We start from the raw sequence: 25,065 nt of genomic DNA, 5'->3' as shown, positions 1-25,065 counted from the left end.
CCACTATCAGCCACCATACATTCCAACCATAAAATTTATTGGTTTGGGGTTAACCATTAGGGGACCTATTTAGTATGGAAGCGTATAGGGGTCATTAATATCACGACGAAAGATACTGCAATATTAATATGATAACATTGTGATTGTTGAAATGATTTTAACCGTGAATGGAAAATTTTTGTTGAGTTAAATGCATCAATGCAACATGTATGGTGTCGTTATTTCGTTCTAAATGTGCACGTTTGCGTTAAGATATTGTTATTCTGAAGGAATGCGAGTCAAGTCGCCCACACGAAAAGTCTTCCACACGAAAAATCTGGTCAATTCGTCCACACCCGTTAGTTGAGTCGTCCACACGATTTAGTTTAATTTCGGGATGTAGAAATACGTTCGTTAAGTATTGCTTCATCATCATCCCTCCCTGGTTGTCATAGTATTTGATATGAGTATTGACTATCGCCATGTATCGGGATGTAGAAATACGTCGTTTTTTGTGCTATATTATCATTTCCCCCTGGTTGTCAGGCTATCGTCACACTAGAGCGGGAACGATCATGAATAAACAACAAAGTAAATCATTTTATTCAATAAATAAAAATTTCATAAATATAGCAAATTCAATAAATAATCAATAACAATTTCATAAATATAGCAAATTCAATAAATAATCAATAACAATTTCATAAATATAGCAAATTCAATAAATAATCAATAACAATTTCATAAATATAGCAAATTCAATAAATAATCAATAACAATTTCATAAATATATAACAAATTCTATAACAAATTCTATAACAAATTCTATAACAAATTCACAAATATAACACATTCAATAAATAATCAATAACAATTTTATAAATATATAACACATTCTATAACAATTTTATAAATATAACAAATTCAATAACAATTTCATAAAAAAAAGTTCATTAATAAACAATAAACCCGATGCACCAATACATTCCTAAATAGCTACCAAACGACCCACAACCTTTAAAAATCCTCCCCCCCCCCCAGTTGATATAATTCCCATATTATAAATAAAATTCCCTGCTACTGTCTCGAATTTCTTCCCCCGTCTTCGCTTTAATTTATTTTCAGAGTCCAGTCTCTTTTGTGGCTAAGTGGGTGAGATGCTGGCTCGCTAGCCTGGAGGTCGGGTTTTCGATCCCTGCATTGGCCGAGAAAGTTCACCCAGATTTTCCGGCGTGGTTCCCCCTTGTCAGTGACGGAGGGCCTGACAAGGACAGCTGTCTAGTCATTCGCATGAGACGAAAAACCGAGGTCCCGTGTACCCATTTGGCGTGCACGTAAAAGATCCCTTAACAGCTGGAATTCAAATTTCCCCCATAGCACACTATATGGCGTAAGCCCGTCTTCATTAGCCCAGTTCGGAGCAAAACAGTAGGACGTTAAACCCCATTTCATTTCATTTTATAGGTTGTGGAAGTACACAACAGTTTGCGACGGCCAAGGATTCTATCCAAGTCTTCTCTATGTATTCAAAAAATTGTCCCAGTAATTCCGTAGTTGCAAAACAAAAATACTTTATTAAAAACATCGTTAATACTAATCAAATAATCACAAATGCTAAAATCATAACGCCAATTAACAAACAATACAAGGATACTACATTACAAAAATATCTGTGAACTTATATAATGCCGATCTAACATCAAAACAATCAAGGAGTAAAAGTTATTTCTTCCATACAATTAACAAACGAAATGGCGACATACAACATAGAGCATTAGTAAAATTAACTCGGCAAAAACTGTCTTTTGAGTGATAAAGTCATCGCAACAATCACAATACATTACCATATTAATATCGTGACATCTTTTGCTTCAATAATTTCGAGGGGTCTATTGTGTATTTAAACATTCTTAGAACACGAGACGCCACAATATCAAGTTGACCTGGATAATTCAAGTATATTTAAGTAGACAGCAGATCTCATGTTATTCTGAACTTACTTCACTGCATGATTGAAACACAAAACCCTTCCTGGTCAGAATAATAACATTTTATACTGAAAAGCGGGAGTAATTCACGTTATACCCTAGTAGATGTCAGAACACGATATTCAAGATGTCGACAGGGAGATTATATATTTTATTTTCGTTATTGACGATTACAACGTTTATTGATGGTAAGTCATATAATCTTTTTATAATAAATATTGTACATTATATTAGTGGTAGTTTTGTTAACGATACATTATGTAAGGTTTAGAAAAATAGTTGTCCATTCTTGCTTTAATAGCTCAAAAATATAATGTAAAATGAAAATATTGAACATTTCATTCAAATTTGAAAATATATAGTAGATCGTTCATCATCCTACCAACGGTGCTTGACAACCGAGTTATAGCCTCGGTTATCACAGAAGATGCAGTGTAGAATATTTATTATCCATTTTATCGTTATGTTTTGAAATCCCTCGGACGTGCTAATCCATTTAAATCCCTCGGACGTGTTAATCCATTTAAATCCCTCGGACGTGTTAATCCATTTAAATCCCTCGGGCGTGTTAATCCATTTAAATCTCCACCGTCTGACAATCTATAGAGTTGATTATGGGCTTAGCATGTTAATAAATGTCTAAATAATAATTTATATAACATTTGAAGGCAAACAAAGAATTAACTGCGGCCAGTATTGGGATATTTCAATCCATATTTGGCTTTGAAAATATGGGATCCTAATAACTAATATTTAAGAAACATTCTCCGGATGCCATTTGTAATGAACTAATTCACAACAAAGGACAAAATAATAGTTTTGTCTGACCTCTAGGAGGTTCCAACGAGTAGGCGTGTTATTACCGAAGCGACATAACATTACATTATTTAATTATATCACAACTTTTAGTTGATGCGGGAACCACGGTGTCTAAAACGTTGGCTCGCTAACATGGAGGGCCCGTGTTCGATCCCTGAGTTTTGTCAGTGGCGCAGGACAGATGGCCTGGCAAGAGTTTCGTATAGTTGTTTGGATTAGACGAAAAACCGAGGCATCGTGTACACATTGGCGTGCACGTAAAAGAACCCTTGGCAATCTTTTCTTCATAGCACACTGTATGTCGTAGGGTTGTAGGCCCGTCTTCATTAGCCCGGTCGAAGCAGAACAATAGGACGTTAAACCCTATTTCATTTCATTTTTTAAGTTGATGCCGAGATCGTAGCAAGAGCAACCTGCGATGACGACATGTATTTCTACGCGGATGGTGTTTTAATGGCAAACCACAGTAATTGGGGAATTGAAGTAGAAATAGACCTTCCTGACAACACGATAGTTATTGGAGTACATTGTGTGGACATAGGAGGCTTCGGTGGTATCTACGTTACTTTCACTTTAAATCAAACTTATACAACGGACACATCATGGAAATGTTCAGCAAAATTTGAAGAAAACTGGAGTACACCGGAGTAAGTTATTGAGCTGTTGGGTGAGGCATTGAAGGACCTCGCCTTCCATGATTTTTAAATTTGATAGTCGCGGTGGCTCAGTGAGTAAGACGTTGACTCGCTAGCCTTAAGGTCCTCTGTTCAAACCGAGAAAGTTCATCAGGGTTTTCCGGCCTTGTTCCCTCATGTCAGTGGTGCAAGGTACGGTGTATAGTCATTCGGATGGTACCAAAACCAAGGTCCCGTGTACACATTGACATGCACGTATAAGAACCCTTGGCATTTGGAATTCGATACAAGAGAAGGCTGGCGTGTGCCCGTGTTCATTAATTCAGCCATTTAAACATACTCTCTCTCTATCTCCCCCTCCCTCTCTCTCCCTCTCTCTCTCTCTCTCCTTTTGTATATTTAAAACTAAGAGAAATGGTTTATTCATATCAATAACGTTTCGCGTTAAACGTCATGTTATCTTTTAATATCAACTCTCTTCGCTGGCATTATGATCAAACATCTACACATAACTCCAGCCTCTTTTAAGAGAGTTGCCATTCCCCGTCTAATTTCTTATTTTTAAAAAGGCAGTGGCTATTTGCCACATGTGGTAAGCAAGAATTTTAAAATAGCCTTACGACTAACTGCTAACCGGAAGTGGCCGAAACCTTGTCTACTCTTAGATATTATTAATATAATTGTAATCTGCAAGTTTCATTGAAATCGGTTGGTAATTGCGGTCTGTAGCCGCGCCACATGAAATGTGTGATATCTCTGAAACTGCTAACCGGAAGTGGTCGAAATTTTGGCTATTCGGAGATATCATTAATGTTATCATTCTGTAAGTTTTATGGATATCGGCTCATAATTGTGGTCTGCAGTCGTGCCACATGAAATGTGTGGTAACCTGATATCTCGGAAACTGCTTACCAGAAGTGGTCGAAATTTTGGCTACTCTGAGATATTATTAATGTTATCGTGATCTGCAAGTTTCATTGAAATCGGTTGATAATTGCGCTACGGAGACATACAAGTGGTAAATAGCCTCCGAATTGTCTGGCAAATACACTGAAAAAACACTTGTGTTGGATCTCAACACAAGTACTTGTGTTAAAACTAATCTACACAAGTTATGTGTTGTTTTGCATTGCATTAACACAAACTTGTGTCGATTTATAAAATCTTGTGTTTTTTTCATATCATTAACACAAGTAATGTGTACCTTCCAAGAATTGTTTTCTTTTTAAAAAAAGAACTCCATACAAAGTCTGAATTCGGGAGTCGTCAAGTTTTAAGAAAAGTAATAAAGGGCTTAATTCACATCTCGAAAATCACATGCTGTTCTTCACTGGAAGGGCGTGAGTACCAATTAATCAGACAATTGCCAGACAGACTTGAATGTTAATTGATGTTAAGTTGTCTGTAAAGATAAAATGTCTGTCTTTTTTTATTGACCCAATAAACTGATAGATCAAATGAATATATAGTGTACATGTGATTTTCAGCACCCTGGTCTTTTCGAAAATTGATTCAATGTACAATGAACAAAAAAAATGAGTAAAACTCTTAATAATGTAATTGGTTGATGTAATCGAAATTGGACAGTATTGGTTAACTGAAAAGTAACCAATCAAATTTAATTGATCATCCACGTGTATCTCATAATCGACTTATTGATATAATGGTTCTCCAAGTTATCTATACTTTTTGTCTGCGATATCACTTCGGTGGAAGCGGACGTAAAATACAACTAACTAAGAAGAAGTATCTATACTTTAGTCATTGCGACAAATTCTCTCTTTGATATTATATCAGCGACATTCGGTTAGATAGATGTAGTGAAGTTAGCATCAACAGGGTGCTTTAGCCGTGATATTTTAAAAAAAATTATAATGGTCACATAGAATACCAGACCGCATGCAGGTTTGTAAATTTTTACAAAAAATAAAACCGTGTATTTAATTTAGCATGTATATATTGCTTCTATGTATATAATAATTCGTTTCGTTTAAAACAGTCAGATTTAGAACTACTGCCACTGACTGCACCGGAAGTCTATTTATATAATGGCGCCACAAAGAAAATTTTTTTGATGTGTTCTAAAAGTGTTCCGCTAATTCAGCAATCTAATGAATCTGTCTTAATTTTTCTGAAATCGTGCTTAATTATTATTAGCTAATCGGCGCTACACCGTTGTTCAAATACTTATAATTGCAAGAAACCCCCTACTAGGACTAGCAGGTAAGAATCTGTCTTGATTTTATAGTAATACCCGGTTGCAATTATTGGCCGCCATCTTTGATTTTTATAGACGTTCGGGCAAAAGGAGAAATGTATATCCAGACATGGACTATAGCTAGATACTAACTTTTGTGTTAGTTGTTTAGTTGAAATGTAATCTTATTTCTGTAAAAGAAAAAAACAACAACAAACAAATCAGCCTTTTTTTTATATCAATGTCATCAATGTGTAGGCCTAATATTAGACTTTCAATGATTCAGAAGTTTCTCTACAGTTTCGTTATTTTTTTTTCCAGTCATTGATGTTAGCATGTACTACACAAAGAAAAACAGGTAACAGAATTTCATTTCCTTTTAATATATTTTTTTAATAATGGCCAATAATTGTTATTGTATGTAACACGAAAAGTATTTATCTCTGTAGAGAGAGGGCGAGTAAATGGGGTTTAAAGTTCACTAAATTCACTTGACACAAACTATGCCATTCATTTCCTTGTATTAAATTGGTCGAATCAAGTAGGTCCATGCTATATATATGTCCTAGAATCAAGTAGGACAGGTAGTCTTCTTCCGCCCTTTTTCTGAACACTGTCTCATTCTATTGCCATCTGTGTATGTTGTGTTATATTAATTCTGCATAATTAACTCTAGTTAACCTAGTTAACTCTATAATAATAAATGAATTTAATATATAAATAAATAAATAAAATATAAATAAACCAATAATATATTTGTAGTTTAATATGTTTTATCTTATCATTACAGGCAAAGCATGAAGCCAAAGGAAATGTTTTTACCAAGGCATGTTCCTCAATAGCGGAGAGAGTTTTATCCAGTGTCGGTTCTGCAGAAGAACCCATTCATAGCAGACCACCCATTGCAGCACTTGTAAGGTCGCTATAAAGAACCCGACAGACTCTGCGACCAAAAGATCCCACTGACGTGTCGTCAAGCGTAAGTACTCATGCAATTAAATACCCATGTATATAAGAATTTATTAACATGTAATTAAATGTACAATTTTATTTATTTATTAACATGTACTTAAATGTACTTTTTTATTTATTTTTTGTTTTAGCTTGACGAAGATTTCATCGATCATAGTGCACCGGGATTTTATCAAAAAAGAGTAAAAGTTGGGGAAAGGCGCCATCACATTTTTTGTACTGATAGACAGATGCAACTTTTCGGGTGGTGAACAAGCCATGGTCTCAGCTGTTTTTCCATACACGCCTTCATTAAGACTGGAGAGACCACCCGACAGTTACCATTGGTGTTTTGTGTAATGTCGGGTAAAAGCCAAGACGACTATTATAAGGTAAATAGCACTTACTGATTGAATTACTATTAATAGTAAAAAGGGACTATTATTTGGGACCTTGAAATTGTCACAAATGGGTCGTAATTGAAAATGTCACCCACAGACTTTTGATTAAAAAAAAATTCAGCCGGAACCGGATACACTGGGCAAAACAGGCAATGCGCATGTCAACTTACCAAATCTCGTCCAAGCGAGATCACGTAACTAACAAAAATAATTCTATCCACCAAATCTCGCCCAAGCGAGATTACGCGCCTCATAGAACTATTTCTATGACGCGTCTAATCAATGACGTCACATATTTTTTACGTCAATGAAAATAATTCTCACACTTTTTTGTTCTTTTTTTAAAAACAAAATTAATGTATAAAATTTAGATCTCAATAAAAACTAAATTATTTAATATTTTTTGTATCACTTGAGAAAATTAATTATGAATGAAGGTTTTATATTTGACAATAATCAGCTTCGCTCTACTCAGGCAATGCCTGTTACATATTAATTTTCCGGGTGGAAACATTCGTCTTCTTTATTCAATTGGCAAAAAAATCAATGACATCGGGAATTTTTCGTGATGCCCGACTCGCACACGATTTGCCACGAACTTGAAGTGTGAAACTCCTTCAACACGTTTTTAAAGATAGTGCGGGTTGTGCCTTCATTTTTCTCGAAAACGGATATTGAAAATATCGTCGTTATGTTTAAAACTACGCACCACAGACATAGAAGCAGAATCATTTCGTGGGAATGGACGTGTATTCGTCTGCAACCATTTTGTTGAGAAGCGACACCTATGACGCTTTCGTCTTGATCAACCAGTTTCAATAATGAATCAAACCATAGCCATAGTAAAGGGAAATAACTCTCGTGATATATTTCAGGTTGACACACAAAATAAAATAAAAAGATCGTGGAAAAGTGCAATAAAATAATTTAAGTCGGGGGTGGTTTTAGTTAGTCGGTCGCGTTAGGCGAAACAAAGATATTTTTAAGGTCAACCTTAAAGCACACTAATTACGAAATATCGCTGTCAGAAACTTCATGGTTTCTTTTGCAATTTATTTGGGGTAAGACGTTATATAAATAATATCAATCTGTCTACCACACAAATTTAACAGATACAAATGCATGTTATTCCACAGGTAGACAGACAGGGCCTCCTATGAAGGGACTCAGTGAAGGGAACGCGGTTGGTTTAGAGTTTGTCTGACCCCTTTGAATATTTGCGTCTCATCTCCAATGAAAACAATCATGTTGCTCTCATGCTGTTCTCAACCAGAATCAAACATATATCGTACCTGAGATTTGTTAGCATGTTCCACACAACCCAACATTTATCGGCACCGGGATTAATGGTGTATATCTTTGTTTCTAACGCTTATTGGGAATACGCCACGGAAACTACAATAAAAACTTATTTACAAAAACATTCTAAAGAGGGAAAACTGACATATTTCAAGCTTTACTGTATTTAAAGAAATAATTGAAATCAGCCGGCTGAAACCCCGTCTCCGCTATTTGTTCAGTCATTCTTTAGGTATAGTGCCAGTTTCCACCGACAATGATATTGCAAACAAGTGTCCAATCTATAAAAGCATACATTCCTACAAAATGTTTCTTTAGTCAAGTGAAACAATAAATTCATAACTATGCGAGGGTGTGGTGAGTAAATTCGTGGTAACAAGTCTGAAAAGGCTAATGTGACATAGAACAAGGTCACATTGATGTTGACAAATACGTAAGACGATATGAACATCAACTAAAAAGATATGTAATGTGATTCAGCTGCAAGGGGATATATGCATATATGCAGCATAGATAATTAAAACTTCTATTCAAGTTAAACCAACTGTATCTATTTAAGTCTTACGTCGAGCTGAATACATTTTATGATTTATTTTCATCTATTGGTGGTTAACAGTGTGTAACTAAAAACTAAAATTGGATCTTATTATTGCCAATGATATAATGTACATGTAATAGCAAGTGTATATATATTTTTTGTTCAGTCTGTACACAGTAACATATCTGAGAACCATATTATTATCATTTCTGCCCAAGGCTCCCTGTGCCTTATAGTTAGCAGTGATACAAGGCAATTACCAATTTTCCATGTTCTTGGCCTGAAGAAATAAAATAATAAAAGTCAAGTTTTTATTATTATGCAAGTGGAAAAACACAATTATTCATAGTATGATTTGAATAAATACAACTGATTTGAAGTTGGAATTATTATTTGTCTAAGATGACTGGGCATTTACAAATTGAAATAGCTATTCTTCATCAAGAAAATGCATGAATATTTTTCCCAATTCACCTGGATTTTATTGTAGGTCTTTGTACGTGAAATAGCTTTATTTAACGTCCGCTACCACCGAAGTGATATTGCAGAAAATTAACAAATTCGGATTCCCTTTTAAAGGAAATTGACTGCACTATCGCTGGATTGTATTATATAGGTCATGTCAGTTTTTTTCAAAATGGCGCCCAGAACACAAAACAAACATTGCAATTCAGGGCTGACTGGTGTCGAGGCTGTATCCTAAGAATGATTTTTTGAATATTTAATCACACAGAAACACAAGTATGCACATGCAGTTATGATATAATATTAAATTAGCTTACCTCAAATACCTCGAAATATACTGTTTGGTCAGTTTGTCCGCCCGCCATATTTCTATTAGTCACACATCCTTCGGCCAATTAAAATGGACGTATATTTTGTTTTAACCGAAACGAAAAATTTGCGTTATAAATAGTAAACGAGCTTGATTGACCGACCACTGCTAATGTTTTTTCGTGAAACGGTATAACTGCAATCAACACACGGCCGCCATTCTCGATGATTGACACCTCACATTTTTCCTCATCCACCAAAGAACCGTTAGGTTTCTTTGAACATACTGTAATAACATTGGGATTATCAGTTAATCAGCTTTAATTATCCCGCTTTGATCGTTGCCATTTCTTATATTTTCCACAAAAAAACTTTGCCTTGTACGCACTAATTTATCAATTGGTATTGCCATCTACGACAAGCATGTCAACGTGCAGCTCACGGATTATCGTTAACAATTTCTAGGGGCTTGTAAAAAAAGATTGCATGTCGTGTAAATATTTATTTTGTTTTTTGTGTAGGTCATTTTCAAATAAATTCATCAGCATATTATTCGTTTTAAATAAATATAAAACTTTTATGAGAAACGATGATTATCAAAGAACCGTAAGTGCAACTAATGTTTTATCGTTTGGATGAGCCTTTTACTAACCACGTGTTTCATGTTAATAAATATTTTCTTTCGTGTTTTGTTTGAATTGGCCTATTTCTAATAAATTATCCGGCGTCCCAAATGTCGTTAACCCGAGTCCCAAACGACGTATACCAAAGTCCCAAACGTCGTATACCGGAGTCCCAAATGTCGTGGTCATATTTTTTTGAGTCCCAAATGACGCGAGTCCCAAATGACGTGAGTCCCAAATGACATGTAATCAACCTAGAGTTGTTGTTAGTGTTTGTCGGATAGATCCTTTATACTTACTGGCGCTAGGTAATTTCGAGGCTAATATTGTTCAATTTTATTTGAATGATTTGCTTGCGCGTACCGTAGGAGTGTATTAGAAACAGTGTTTGCGCAGGTTCGAGAACGGCTGAAGAACATGAAAACACTTTCATGAGTCTCGAACATGAGAGAACGGTATCCATGGTAACAAGATGAATTAAATTTATACAATCTGTTACGATAACTTGTTTAGTATTTACTTCGCTATTAAGCATAATTTTAATAAATTATGACACCGTTTTACTCCTTTTCAATTCTTTGGATGACGATTACATCACCTTTTGATACGCCCTCGTCCGTAGGTTTGTCCGTCGTCTACAGAACTGATTATTTTAAAATTGATATGTTGTTTATTTTAATGAGATGAATCCTATTTAATTTCAATAATTTCTGTTAGTTTCTTCTGGAGTTATGGCCCTTGTTTCACTTTGTGAAATTCATTTGAATCTTTTAAATTTGCGATTTCTGTGAATTATGTCTAGAGTTGTGGCCCTTGTTTCACTTTTTCGAACCTTGTGAACGCACGAACAACAAAATTATCATCCGATTTGTATGAAAATTGTATGCATTATTTAAATTAGTAAAACACAAAACAAAAAAATCTGTCAAATTTCAACAATTAAGGCCCTTGTTTCAGTTTGTAGAACCTTTGTAAACCCACAAACGACGAAAATTATAATCTTGTAATGAAATTTTCTTGTAAAAGCCCACATTACCTACAAAAGAATGAATATGCGACAATCCCTGTTGACTGCGCAAACGATTAAACTGCTGTGGGCATATGTTTCGTTGCCTGGCAACCTAACTTACTTGATGTTATACTGGCCACATACTACATCCAATTTTCGAACGGTATTAAACTTTTAAATTAATAAATGCACCCATGATGCTGTTTTCTCAGCAGTTATCGATACGTCGACCATGTTTGTTCTCCCTCACACCAGCTATGAGGTAGTGTGGGATTTGAGAACGGGAATGTGTTCGTGAACGCATTCCAGACTGCTCAAGTCCGACAAGAACCCATTCTCCGTCCATTCTCTGCACCAGAACACTAGGGGTATTTAGCAAAGGGAGGCAACCGGAGGACCCGGAGAAAACCCACAAGGCTGGACAGGCGACCCTATTCCTAGTCACATTCAAGTGGGGAATCACATAATAATGGCCTATTTCAAATAAGATATTTGCATTTAAAGAAAGTAGGCTTACAGCCTCTTTCAAATGTGATATTTGCATATAAAGAAAGTACAAACTTAAATCGTCAGTGCTGGATAAACTAGCCAAAAGATTTGGCTGAATCAATTGGCGCTAAACTTCACCTAGTTTATCCACTGACATACGCCCGAATCAAACATGTTTGATATATTTGGCCGAATTGTATTTGAGTGGTGTGTCCGCTTCGCCGAAGCATTCGTCTGATTTTAGAATTCATTAGCCAATCCCCACTCATTCATATAGTGTGGGTATCGCAAACTAGCAGTCGAACTGTGACACGGGTGCTACAGCCAACAAATTCCAACTACCATACTATCGGCTTAAATGCACGCCAATGGGACCTCAGGTTTTGTGTTCCATTGAAACGACTAGAAATGAAATGAAATGGGGTTTAACGTCCTACTGTTTTGCTCCGAACTGGGCTAATGAAGACAGGCATACACCACACAGTGTGCTATGAGGGAAATTTTGCCCGGACAGCGGCACTGCGGTGTATCGAATTCCAACTGTCAAGGGATCTTTTACGCGCACGCCAACGTGTACACGGGACCTCGTTTTTTCATTTCATCCGAATGACTAGACAGCTGTCCTTGTCAGGCCCTCCGTCCTGCATCACTGACAAGGGGGAACCACGCCGTGAAATCTGGGTGAACTTTCTCGGCCAATGCAGGGATCGAACACCCGACCTCCAGGCTAGCGAGCCAGCGTCTTACCCACTTAGCCACCATGACGACTAGGCATGGAATCCATGCTGAAAAATTCAAATGAGCTTTCTCGGTCAACACTGGGAGCGAACCCGCAACCTCCCGGGTACCAAGCCAGTGCCTTACACACTAAGCCACATGGCTCTCTTTTAATTACTGTGACTCTCCAGTCACATGACAAACAAGGGTTATTAAAACAGATTTTCACGGTTTAGGTAAGATCTTCGGGATTAAAATGGTTTTAGATATCACACAGTTTGTATATGGTAAGGTATCTTAAACAGTTTATTACATGTCACATATTCATATTTTTCAGTTTCCATATTAGATGCCATAGCAAATCAAAGATCATATAATAAAATAAGTCAAAAAACCCAAATATGGAAAAAGAAAGAGCTGAAGAAATGGTGATTTGAGCACCTATGCTTTCTCATAGGTGTTTTTGGAGGGTGAGTGTTCAATTCTAATAGAAAAGATTGTTGTTATGGTATTTTAGAATCTCACCATAATGTGTTTGGCACAATATATCCCGGTTGGAGCTGATGTGACATAAACCTCCATTTCATTTTATTGTTTTGAAATTTAAAATTCAGTTTAGTATAGTAAATTTGTACACGTACATGTATGTGCACAAACAGAATCTTACTTATGTCCAGATACATGTAGATATGACTGTCTCATCTGTGGGGGACCACGGTGGCCAAGTGGGTTAGACACTGGCTCGCATATTTTAAGGTCGCGGGTTTGCAGTAAGACATTGCAGTACGGAGGACTGGGCTAATGAAGTTGGGCATATGCCATACAGTGTGCCACGAGAGAAATTTTGCCGGGTACCGTGACCTTAAGGCCTTCTCTTGTATCAAATTCTAACTGCCAGGGGATCTTTTACATGCACACCAATGTGTACACGGGACCACGTTTTTTTGTTCAATCTGAATGACTAGACAGCTGTCCTTGTCAGGCCCTCCGTCCTGCATCACTAACAAGAGGAAACCACGCCGGAAAATCTGGGTGAACTTTCTCGGCCAATGTAGGGATCGAACACCCGACCTCCAGGCTAGCGAGCCAGCGTCTTACCCACTTAGCCACCATGACGACTAGACAGGGAATCCATGCTGAAAAATCCAAATGAGCTTTCTCGGTCAACACTGGGAACGAACCCGCAACCTCCCGGGTAGCAAGCCAGTGCCTTACACACTAAGCCACATGGCTCTCTTTTAATTACTGTGACTCTCCAGTCACATGACAAACAAGGGTTATTAAAACAGATTTTCACGTTTTAGGTAAGATCTTCGGGATTAAAGTGATTTTAGATATCACACAGTTTGTATATGGTAAGGTATCTTAAACAGTTAATTACATGTCACATATTCATATTTTTCAGTTTCCATATTAGATGCCATAGCAAATCAAAGATCATATAATAAAATAAGTCAAAAAACCCAAATATGGGAAAAGAAAGAGCTGAAGAAATGGTGATTTGAGCACCTATGATTTCTCATAGGTGTTTTTGGAGGGTGAGTGTTCAATTCTAATAGAAAAGATTGTTGTTGTGGTATTTTAGAATCTCACCATAATGTGTTTGGCACAATATAGCCCGGTTGGAGCTGATGTGACATAAACCTCCATTTCATTATAATATTTTGAAATTTAAAATTCAGTTTAGTATAGTAAAACTGTACACGTACATGTATGTGCACAGACAGAATCTTACTTATGTCCAGATACATGTAGATATGACTATCTCATCTGTGGGGACCCATGGTGACCAAGTGGGTTAGACACTGGTTTGCATATTTTAAGGTCGCGGGTTTGCAGTAAGACGATGCAGTACGGGGGGCCTTACAAGGACAGCTGTCTAGTCGTTCAGATTGAACAAAAAAACGTGGTCCCGTGTACACATTGGTGTGCATGTAAAAGAGCCCCTGGCAGTTAGAATTTGATACAAGAGTAGGCCTTAGAGTCACGGTACCCGGCAAAATTTCTCTCGTGGCACACTGTATGGCATATGCCCAACCTCATTAGCCCAGTCGAAGCTGAACAGTAGGACGCCAAACCCCATTTCATTTCATTTTTTTCAATTTGTCTTATCTGTGACAAAGCAAACGAACACATTACAATACAATTTAATTAAATTAAAACTTTCGTCTATTTACATATTGAATCGATTTAAGTCAACTAAAACATAGTATGTTTTTTTTCTCAGTTAACTACATCAGAAAGAAAGATCAAGACAGTTGGAAATGGCTATTCATATTATGGAAACCTTTTCTCACAGAGCTTGATAATCAGGTAAAATGTAAGTAACATACATATTTGTATTTTTAATCATCAACTAGTTCTATACACTTGATTGGTAATCTAGTTATTCTTCTTGGGGCAATGCCTAGGACTCTCCTATTCAAGTCTTGGCATTCTTGATTTTTGACAATCACATCCATTGATTTTCTTCAAGTTGTGATAGACCCTTTGTGTATTTTTACAGTAAATAGCAGTATAAAAATGGACAATATTTTACTTTTCAAATAGATTTTAATAGGTAATATCCAATTTGTTGTCGATGGAAATAAAATATAATAATCTGCCTGGGTCTGTTACTGGACAAGACACAATAAGTGTTACCCAAAGATGAAACAAAATAGAGACTCAGTCTCGATGTGGCAAAATAAATTGTTTATTTAAACATTGTGAACCATAAATAGTAAGAAAGTATTCTTATTGCCTACTTTTTATTTTTTAGGCTGGAAGATTATTTGATGTATGATAACAACAAGAGATCCCAAGCATCAATTTATTTTATAATTCTGGAAAAGAATGCATTTGACCCAATTTTTGAATATTTTTTTTTTGTTTTTACTGTTAAATATTCATCCCAAACACAATTAGATTTTAATTCTCTACAGAAATTTATGTATAATATAGAATGTAAAGTGACATATAAATCACTTAGAATTTGGTCGAAAATCATAAAATATTTAATAGGCATAGTCTAGAAACCAAATGTAGATCAAATATACCCAGAATTACAAAAAACCTTGACCTACATTAAGGTGACTTTCCCTTGCTTATGAAATGAAATAGTTTTTAATATCCTACTTTTCTGTGTTATTATGGTGATTCTGCCCTACAACCTACTCTTATATCAAATAATTCAACTGTCAAGGGTTGTTTAAAGGGAACCCAGGAGGGCCGAATGGTTAACACACGCACATTGGATCAGAAGGGTCTGTCATTGAGTCAGATAATTCAATTGTCAAGGGTTCTTTAAAGTAAACGCAGTGGGGGTAGTTTCAATTCTGGGCTTATACCCAATTATCCCTTGTCATGTCCTACACTACTGACGTGTGGGAACTATGTCGGAAAATCCAGTTGAAATTTCTCGGCCAATGCACTCACTGAACCACAGTGGCTCCTCCTTGCTTTTGACTTGTGATTATTTATATATATTTTGTACATATTATTTAATGTTTGCGATTTTCTCTGATATTTTTTTATTTTTCAATCCTGTAATCTTGATGCTTTGCTCCTTTTATGTATAAAATATTCATTTTGTTTGAGGTAAAGGTTCTACATCATTTTATTACTCCTGCAAAATAGTGCATTTTTCTTTTGTTAGTTTTCTGTGTATGCTAGTTATTTCTAGATGCCTCACAAATCACTTGTAATATGACTTTGTAGCACTTTTCAGTTTCTGAAAGTATTTCTATTTAGTGCATAATTAATCTAATTAGGGCTTGGTTTGGATGTTATTAAATTTAGATATATTTGAATTATATATTTTTGGGGTATGGGGTAGGGATCTTTCTTTTCTCAGTTCTTGTTTTCGGGTAAAGAAAAAATTAAATAGCTATTTTGTATTTTGTGATGTGGGGGGGGGGGGGAGGGGGGCAAAGTATAACAAAATTTTTATTAGTATTAGAATTATATCTCTGTTTTTCTGTTAACATTTCAAATGATGTCTATTTAGTTTTGATTTGGTGGTGTTAATTTACTTTTTCCTATCATTTTATGAATAAATGATAATTTAACAAATAAAATTATTGTTACCTCATTTATCAAACTTTACAGGTTAAACAGAGCAAAAGGGGTGGGGGCTGCATGGGAAAGATTGCTAAATTGAGGGAAAATAAAACACAAGTTTTGTTGGTGGTTATACACAAGTTTTTATGAAACCACACAAGTTTCAGAAATTTCAACACAAGTTTCAGAAATTTCAACACAAGTTTCAGAAATTTCAACACAAGTTTCAGAAATTTCAACACAAGTTTCGACACAAGTATTGTGTAGATTTTCACACAAGTTTCAACACAAGTTTGTGTTGTTTGGTAAATTTTAACACAAGTCTTGTGTTGTTTCAACATTTAACACAAGTTTGTGTTGTTTCAACACAAGTTTGTGTTGTTAAATAGAGACACCTAACTTGTGTTGAAAACAACACAAGTTTGTGTTGTTTCAACACAAGTTTTTTTTCAGTGTAGCCCCAGCCTTTTAAAAACTATATTGTAAAATGCTATCTTTAATTGATGACGCCATAGCAAAAACACTTTCATAGGAATTCTGCCTGTTACTTTCGTGTGTGTAGGTGTGTGTGTGTGTGTGTGTAGTGAGTGTGACCGAAGTGTCGTGACTACCGCTTGTACGAGACAAGGAATAGGGTCGCTTTTCCGACCTCCTGGGTTTTCTCCGGGTCCAGGTTCCTCCTACAGCTAAAGATCCCTATGCGGATGCGTGGTTTCGATTCCCCGGTTGTACGTGACAAGGAGTAGGATCGCCTGTCCAGCCTCGTGGGTTTTCTCCGAGTCCTCCGGTTTCCTCCCACTGCTAAAGACCCCTAAGCGCAAGCGAATTGTTGAAATAAAATTGAAACATACGTTAGTCCGTAAATGGCCTAGTTTGTGTCGAGTGGACGTTAAACCCCATTTCTCTTTGTGTTAGATTTGAGGATGGAAACTGGGATGCTGCTTCGATAGCTAATGAATCACTTCACAGGCGAACCGATTGGATATGGACATCTGGCTACCTTGGAGAAGACACAGATGTATATTGTAGGAAGAAAATACAAGGTTGGTCGCTTTATTATATTACTCTATAGGTGCCACAAGTCCCTTTATTATATTACTCTATAGGTGCCACAAGTCCCTTTATCATATAACTCTATAGGTACCTTTATCATATTACTCTATATGTGCCACAAGTCACTTTATCATATCACTCTATAGGTGCCACAAGATCCTGTATCATATTACTCTATAGATGCCACAAGTCTCTGTATTATATTACTCTATAGATGCCACAAGTCCCTTTATTATATTACTCTATAGATGACACAAGTCCCTTTATCATATTACTCTATACATGCCACAAGTCCATTTATCATATTATTCTATAGGTGTCACAAGTCCCTTTATTATATTACTCTATAGGTGCCACACGTCTCTTTATCATATTATTCTATAGATGCTACAAGTCCCTTTATTATATTACTCTATAGGTGCCACAGGTCACTTTATCATATTATTCTATAAGTGTCACAAGTCTCTTTATCATATAACTATAGGTGTATTATATTACTCTATATGTGTCACAAGTCCTTTTATCATATTCCTCTACAGGTGTCACAAGATCCGTTATCATATTACTCTATAGGTACCACAAGTCCCTTTATCATATAACTATAGGTGCCACAAGTCCCATTATCATATTACTCTATTATTAGAATATCAAATAGTTTCGTAATCAAGGACGTAGGTGAAGTCACGTTTTCTAAATTATAGATAATTAAAATGTTCAGCTCTAGACATATTATAGAACAAGGCAATATTACATTTATATAAATAAAACAAGATAACTAATATATAAAATATATAAATACAAAGTGTTATTAGATAATATTAGAACATTACATGTACACAAAGTTTCATTATCAAGGACGTAGGGGAATCAATTTCTTTTCTAACATGTACTCTTCAAAAAAAGAAACGCATAGGGACATTTCGTCGTCGGTATATCCCCGCTTTACCATCGCCTCATTTCAACAGGAACTGCGACCCGTCGCTGAACCAAACTGTTCTCCAGCGTTGCTGTGGCCATACACTGTGTTACTAAACCCATTGAAGTCGGATTTGACGGTGCCGGCGTATTTCAAAACAACAGGTCTAATACGGTTTCACTTAAGCCTTAATGTACTGTCTCATCTGAGTTCCTACGCTGTCCATGAATTGCTCCTGCAGTAGAGGTCGCTGTTGTGAACCGTTTCCGCAAATAACGTAACCGGATGTGACGATCCAGGCCAGGTGAGTTCACTCTTGTTTGGCCTGAGCTTGGATGGTCATGTATTGAACTTCGTTGTTGGTACCTATCCCAAAGGCGAGAAATGGTACTCCGTGAAACATTCAGCATCCTGGCTACATCTGTCTGGTATGCACTTGCTTGTAACCGACGGATAGTGTTGTTGCCTTGGTCTTCGTTCAGATGTGGCATCCCTTGGGTCGTTGAGTGTTTACATGTGCAACTGATTTTCATACGAAAAACTTGGGAAGTGGTTAAACTCATGTGCCTTGGTACATTCAAGCGAAAACAAATTTTGAAAAAAAAGTCACAGTTAGTGACTTTATATTTAAAACCAATCATGAATTTCTTTTATCCTTACATAATGGCATTAAACAAGTAAGAATTATGGAAACAACGATCCAATTCAAATAAAAAGATGATGAAAAATGGGCTGTGCGTTTCTTGTTTTAAAGAGTATATAATATTCAAATAGCATTCATTTTATTGTGTATATTATAGATCAACCAATAATAAGAAAATTAACATCTGATGTTGTTGACAACATAATAGATGAAAACTCCAGTGTTACTATTAACTGTTTGGTTGAAAGTATCCCGGCGGCACGTGTATCATGGTCCAGGTCACAACAAGGGGGACAACTCTATTCTGGTAGTCAATATACCATACCTAAAGCTAGTTGTCAACATACAGATAACTATACCTGTACAGCTAGTAATAATATTGGTCAACCTGTATCTAAAACTATTCCACTCTACGTCAGATGTAAGTATACATTGTATACAATCCAGTAAGCGGGGCTTATGTCACCCTTGCGATCCCTATCTGATGAGGCAGTGCGGTTGGGTTTAATGCAAATAAATACAGCTAAGAATTGCGTTAACAAGTCTCCATAAGCGGTCTTCCCATCGGCTGTCCTCTAGTATACGCAGAGCCCGTGAGAGTGAGGCAGCTGGAACACTTGTGCAAGCTCAAGGAGCCTAGAGGAACCCGGAGTAATGTTTTAAAAAATATTGATATAAAAGAATATAGAAAAATATACTTAGTTTTCTGGGTGTGGTTACCTAGTGGTGTGAAAAGGATCAGAATCGGATTCTTTCAGTTTGGAATGAAAAACTGTAAGACACCAGTCCGTCCTTGTTCCGTTTGAGGCTCTCGTCACCATCGTGGTATCCGTACCCGACAGTTATTCGGGGCCTAGTCCGGGCCTGTAGAACGCTACACTAATGGTGAGCGCACCAGTGTCGTGCGCTACCGCCAGTGATCATGCACGCGGTTAGCAATCGCTACAGGTAGGCTGACTGGTTTTCGATCATTAAAAACGAAACTAAATGTAAAGCGAAACTTTTACTTTCTTCTTTGTTTCTTCTTTGTTTCTTTGTACGTCTGATGATTATTACACAATAAAAACCAAAAGATATTACATGTATTTGGTATGACATATATGTTATGTTTCTGTGTTTTAGGAAAGTGACCTTCAGTTACCTCAGATATACGCCAAAGTGAAGCTAGAGACCGTGTATCTGTCCAAAAATTTCGAGCCCGGGGTTAGAGAACCGCTCCAGTAACTGGCTAACGTTCGTCAAACTGGGTTTGCATAGAGTTATCTCATGGGTTTCCGGTCTTCAATAGCCCAGTTGGAGCAGAACAGTAGGACGTTAAACCCTATTCATTTCATTTATCTCATGGGTTTGCGGTGGACACTGATACCCAGGATATTAACTGGAGAAATTATATTTGGTCAGAATGACTCCGAAAGTATTGTCAACCGCCAGCACCGAGTCGACATTAGTTTTACTGATCTACTATTCATTTTCACTGAAAAATTGTTGTGGTATTTTAGGTACCCCTATTGTTCTACCTACGGATTTTATAGTTGTACCACATGGAGAAACGGGTATAATATCAATCAACGTTTTAGCTTATCCACTTCCGGTATTCGTCTGGTATTATCACCAACAAGATGGCAGCCAACAGCCAGTTACCATGGTTACAGGTACAAGAAGTAAACAAACAGATGATGGTCTATCATCAAGATTAACTATACGCGATATTACATACGAAGACTGGGGCAATTATACAGTTAATATTATTAATAGTCTGGGTGTCACCTCCAAGACGTACACACTATCTGTGATCTCTAACGGAGACGCTGTAAAGGAAGCTGTCGATGACAAGCTAGGAGTTGGTATAGCTATAGGTCTTGGTATTGGTCTGGTTATTTCTGGTGTCTTATTTGTTATTATATGGTGTATCAAGAAGAGAAGAGATGCCATCATGTGTAAGTTTGCTATATCTTTCTTGGTTTCTAGACAAATAATCACCCCAGTTGTTGAGGTCAATATGAAATAAAACAAATGATGTTTAAGGTGGCAACATGCGACCAACAAGGTCAAATACAATTCGACAGTTTGCTAGAAAGAGAGACTTCTGTCGTGCACGATGTAGGGCAGGATTACTCTTTCTAGAACGCCGAATATCACTTCTCATTTGGGGTACAGAGGAATGAATGTACATTGACCTTGCGGCAAATTGGCGAAAACAAAATATATTTATTCGTTTCCATACGAATGTGTGAAATGCGAGGGGCGGGTGGGTATATTGACTATGAAATGGTTTTCGGGTTATTTAGTTCAATTTTGTTTTATTTTCAGCTAATGATAGAAATGGTGTTAATGACACAGTAGGCCCCCAGTCTAGAAATATTACCACCAGACATGGTAATAGTCCTGTAGACACTGGTGATTCTGTAAAACATGTAAACACTCTATATACCTCTACTTCCTCCGACTACGAGGGACTGGATGAACTTACTATGGACCACCGACCGAACATCTATCTACCACTCTCGAACAAGAGACAGGGTCATTGAGTCTTATCTCAATACACACAACCACATCGTCAAACTTACGAAATGACTGGATGAACAAACTATGGACAAACAACAAATCTTTCGGACCTTGTTCAACTAAAGAATGGAACAAATTGGATAGTTTGAGTTAATATATTAATACATTGACAATACAAACAATAATTTAACTGTTATATTTGTTAACTTATGTAATGTTATATCAACTGAATCTATTAATGTAATAAAAACAATAAAATTCTTTAAAAACATAATTCATTTTAAGACACCACATATTTAAATTATTGGTTGTTTATAATATAAAAATACATTAAATACTGTAAACGTTGTTTAAAGTTTTATTACCAAACTGATTATTATATGATTATGACTGTGGATTTATATAATTATAATAACTAAAAAACCTACTCCAAGTAGACTTATATTCTTAAAGATCATTTGTGACTTGGCTATACAGCTATACGATATATACCGTATAGCTGTATATCCAGAAATATTAGAACACCCGGAAAGCTGCACTACTCTTTGTTTCACGTTAAACGATGAAGAGATAAAAGATTTAGGTCCGTCTTGGGACTATTCATAAATAATGTCATTGTATAAAGATGGACAGTATATTTTAATATTTATACATATTTACATAGTAACACTGTGGTTTTAACTGGCTATAGTTACCATTGTCTATGGTTACATAGTATATCGTTAACTAATAGAAAACATGTACACACGTGTTAATCTGTAGTATATGGGTTTAATTTAGGAACAATGAGTGGAAAAAAATCATGGGATAGATTTAAGAAAATTAATGAAGTTAATGGCAATTTGTTACTTATTGACTATTTCCTTTTCGTGATGTCATCGGTTTTCATTTTATAAAAAGGGAAAATTTGGAATTTTACTTGTAGGTGTTGTGCACATCTAAAGATATGTCTATTTACAATTAAGGGTCCATTTTCAATATTACAATCCCTTCGATGGTTGCGTACTCTATCCCGTAGATGCGTGCCCGTCTCCCCTATCACGTCAAGACATATGTGAGATTTTTTTGTCACATTCATATTGTCGTTGACACTAAAAGTAAACTTATGAAAGTTATATTTGTTATTTGGCGTAATACGGTCGCAACATTTATATCGAAGATCCGGGCATTTAGATACTTAATGATGTGTTTCATTTATACATTAGATATTTGCTTGGAAACGACTTGTGAAATCTTGTTGAAACGTTGCAGTATAACAAACTAAGTGATTGTATCCATAAATTAATTGCTAGATGCCTCTCAAGTATTATACCATGAATATTATTCTATAACTACAGTGGTTTGTTATATCAGTAGAATATTATTCTATAACTACAGTGGTTTGTTATATCAGTAGAATATTATTCTATATCTACAGTGGTTTGTTATATCAGGAGAATATTATTCTATAACTACACTGGTTTGTTATATCAGGAGAATATTATTCTATAACTACAGTGGTTTGTTATATCAGTAGAATATTATTCTATAACTACAGTGGTTTATTAGATAAACTTGTGTTTTTATTGTTTATAAAATAAACTTGTAGTTTTATTGTCTATTACTGTGTATTATTAAAGTATTATTTGTAGAGTATTTTGTAAGTAAAACTAATACCCTGTGTTATTGTGTTTATAGTGTTAATGTCTTGTTATTTACCAGAAGTAAAATAACAGAAACATAATCATTCTTCCTGGGGGGGGGGGGGGTAGTTTTGAGACTAACATGTGGTTCTCTAATAGTAGGCTACATTCTTTGGACTCCAATTCCCCACCCTTACGACTATAGGTTTATCATTTTCCTCATGAAAATACCAATGGTGTAATTATCAGATAGTTAAACTGATATATTACTTGTTTGATTTTATAGCTCTACATATTGGAAGGGAATAATAAATATAATAAGCACCTCAGCTACATATTGAAGGGTGGGGGAATGCAATAGTTAGACCTAGGCTGTTCCACTTATGCGATCCCCTGCCAGTCCCGCACCCTATAATAATGTATTATGAATATAAACTGTTTCTAATCGGTTATGCTCAGCAAAATACGCGAAGAGCCCGAATTGAATGACAGCCTTTGGCATCTGGTTATTCCAGCCTGCACCGGCGGTATACTCCCAGGTGGCCCTCTTTAGCCTCTTTCATTGAGTCGCTTTATTACAAATTGCGCTCGAAAACATTCCTGCAACCGGTTCGTGTGCCAAGTATAAAATCTTCATTTTGTCTTAAATATTGGATATTAGAAACCCATCTTTTCACCGTAACATAACAACATCAATGTTGATTTAAACTGACCAATAAGTCGTGTTTACAATCCTTTAAACACAGCCGAGTGAAGTCATGAAAGAAAGGCTTATAGTGTTGAAAATGTACACACTGTAGATCTCGTGCACGAAGCAGTGTATACTAACTTTCTAAGAATTGGATACAGCTGATGTGTTTAGACATTTCATATGTGCTGTGTTATGTTCGATTGGATGGGACGACAAATCCAGACATACCAACTGGCGTAAAACTAAAAGAAAATCTGATCATTTGAAATGGAAGAGGGGTAGACGCAAATACGGCTGCCAGGGCAAAATTCTCCAGGTAACACAAAATAACATCATCCAATTTATATAGCTTAATAAATACTCGAATTGGGAGTTCCAAATGCGCTTGCAGAGCTCTACATTTTGGTTCCATTTCATCTATAGTGTTTTATGAATAGGTCTTGTTTTGAGAATACAGACGGACTTTGATCCTTTATTTTATCCACAACTATATCTATTCCCAAAAATTGCAAGAAGTTTTTAAATGATTCTGATAACCACAGGGGAATAGCACTGAGCAGCATTAGTAGTATAGAGGGTACTTTGAAGCAATTTTGGAATTCCAGACATTCCAAAGGTCTGACGTCACACATTCCTAAGGTTTGACGTCAGAGCATTCCACAGGTGTTCTATTTATAGTTTGAATATGGTTATTGTTGACTGAACAATGAGGTTATGAATAATAAAAAAGGTATGCAGGTGTTATATTCTTTGATCGTGTTTGACTTTTGTAACGAGGGTATGGGGTCCACGAATTGTTTATTGGAGGGTAGGGGGTGGGGGGAAGATATTTCGCTTTATAGGCAGGTGTGTAGAGGTTACATTGAGTTCACGCCAAGTGTAGCTATACCTGTATTAAGGGACAATGACCTCCGCCATTAAGCTTGACAGGTGATTTTGTCGATTTTGTTCTAAGCCAATAGTTTTAATCTACATATTTGTGACAGGGTGTAGTTAAATTTTGGTTTTAAGTTTCGAAAATCTAGGTATAAAAGGGGGTTGATTACACGTTCAAATGTAGAATTGTTTTATGAAGTTGAAAACAAGAGATTAACATCATGAGTATCGACCTGTATCGAAAGGATATTGGAAATGATTATTTGGTTGTAAAATGTATTTGGCAAGAAGATGTGTGT

General features: G+C 36.1%; 1 protein-coding gene and 1 long non-coding RNA gene across 6 annotated transcripts; both read left to right on the top strand.

Annotated features, from left to right (window-relative positions):
- Nucleotides 1–1,874: 1,874 nt before the first annotated feature.
- On the top strand, nucleotides 1,875–23,175 carry LOC130010507 (fibroblast growth factor receptor 1-like). Of its 3 annotated transcripts, none has more exons than XR_008788115.1 (6): nucleotides 1,875–2,155; nucleotides 3,172–3,433; nucleotides 17,376–17,503; nucleotides 19,230–19,493; nucleotides 20,195–21,009; nucleotides 21,383–23,175. XR_008788115.1 is itself a non-coding variant. In XM_056100857.1 (6 exons), exons 1-6 carry the CDS (start codon nucleotides 2,095–2,097, stop codon nucleotides 21,598–21,600), a joined length of 1,371 nt encoding a protein of 456 aa, XP_055956832.1. In that variant the 5' UTR covers nucleotides 1,889–2,094; the 3' UTR covers nucleotides 21,601–23,175. The 3 variants fall into 3 exon arrangements, 2 of the variants coding, with proteins under 2 accessions (XP_055956832.1, XP_055956833.1); XM_056100857.1 differs by having other exon boundaries at nucleotides 1,889–2,155; nucleotides 20,572–21,009; XM_056100858.1 differs by lacking the exon at nucleotides 19,230–19,493 and having other exon boundaries at nucleotides 1,889–2,155; nucleotides 20,572–21,009.
- Nucleotides 5,344–14,662, top strand: LOC126830880 (uncharacterized). 3 transcript variants are annotated; one of them, XR_008788117.1, is made up of 6 exons: nucleotides 5,344–5,976; nucleotides 6,409–6,597; nucleotides 6,722–6,961; nucleotides 12,757–12,889; nucleotides 13,825–13,957; nucleotides 14,647–14,662. It is a non-coding gene; the product is annotated as an uncharacterized LOC126830880 (long non-coding RNA). The 3 variants fall into 3 exon arrangements; XR_008788116.1 differs by lacking the exon at nucleotides 14,647–14,662 and having other exon boundaries at nucleotides 5,346–5,976; nucleotides 13,825–14,056; XR_008788118.1 differs by lacking the exons at nucleotides 5,344–5,976; nucleotides 14,647–14,662 and adding an exon at nucleotides 5,995–6,255 and having other exon boundaries at nucleotides 13,825–14,056.
- Nucleotides 23,176–25,065: the final 1,890 nt, after the last annotated feature.

The sequence above is a fragment of the Patella vulgata genome, chromosome 5, assembly GCF_932274485.2.
Source record: "Patella vulgata chromosome 5, xgPatVulg1.2, whole genome shotgun sequence".
Taxonomy (NCBI): Eukaryota; Metazoa; Mollusca; class Gastropoda; family Patellidae; genus Patella; species Patella vulgata.
The sequence above is the reverse complement of the archived record's forward strand: the minus strand, read 5'-3'. Positions and strand labels throughout refer to the sequence as shown.

What these genes read in the sequence shown, in the direction of transcription:
- LOC130010507 (XM_056100857.1), top strand. Translation starts at nt 2,095, where the DNA reads ATGTCGACAGGGAGATTATATATTTTATTTTCGTTATTGACGATTACA. An exon ending in GATTACAACGTTTATTGATG is followed by an intron (nt 2,156 to 3,171) that starts GTAAGTCATATA and finishes TCATTTTTTAAG; the next exon opens with TTGATGCCGAGATCGTAGCA. An exon ending in TATTCCACTCTACGTCAGAT is followed by an intron (nt 19,494 to 20,571) that starts GTAAGTATACAT and finishes GTGGTATTTTAG; the next exon opens with GTACCCCTATTGTTCTACCT.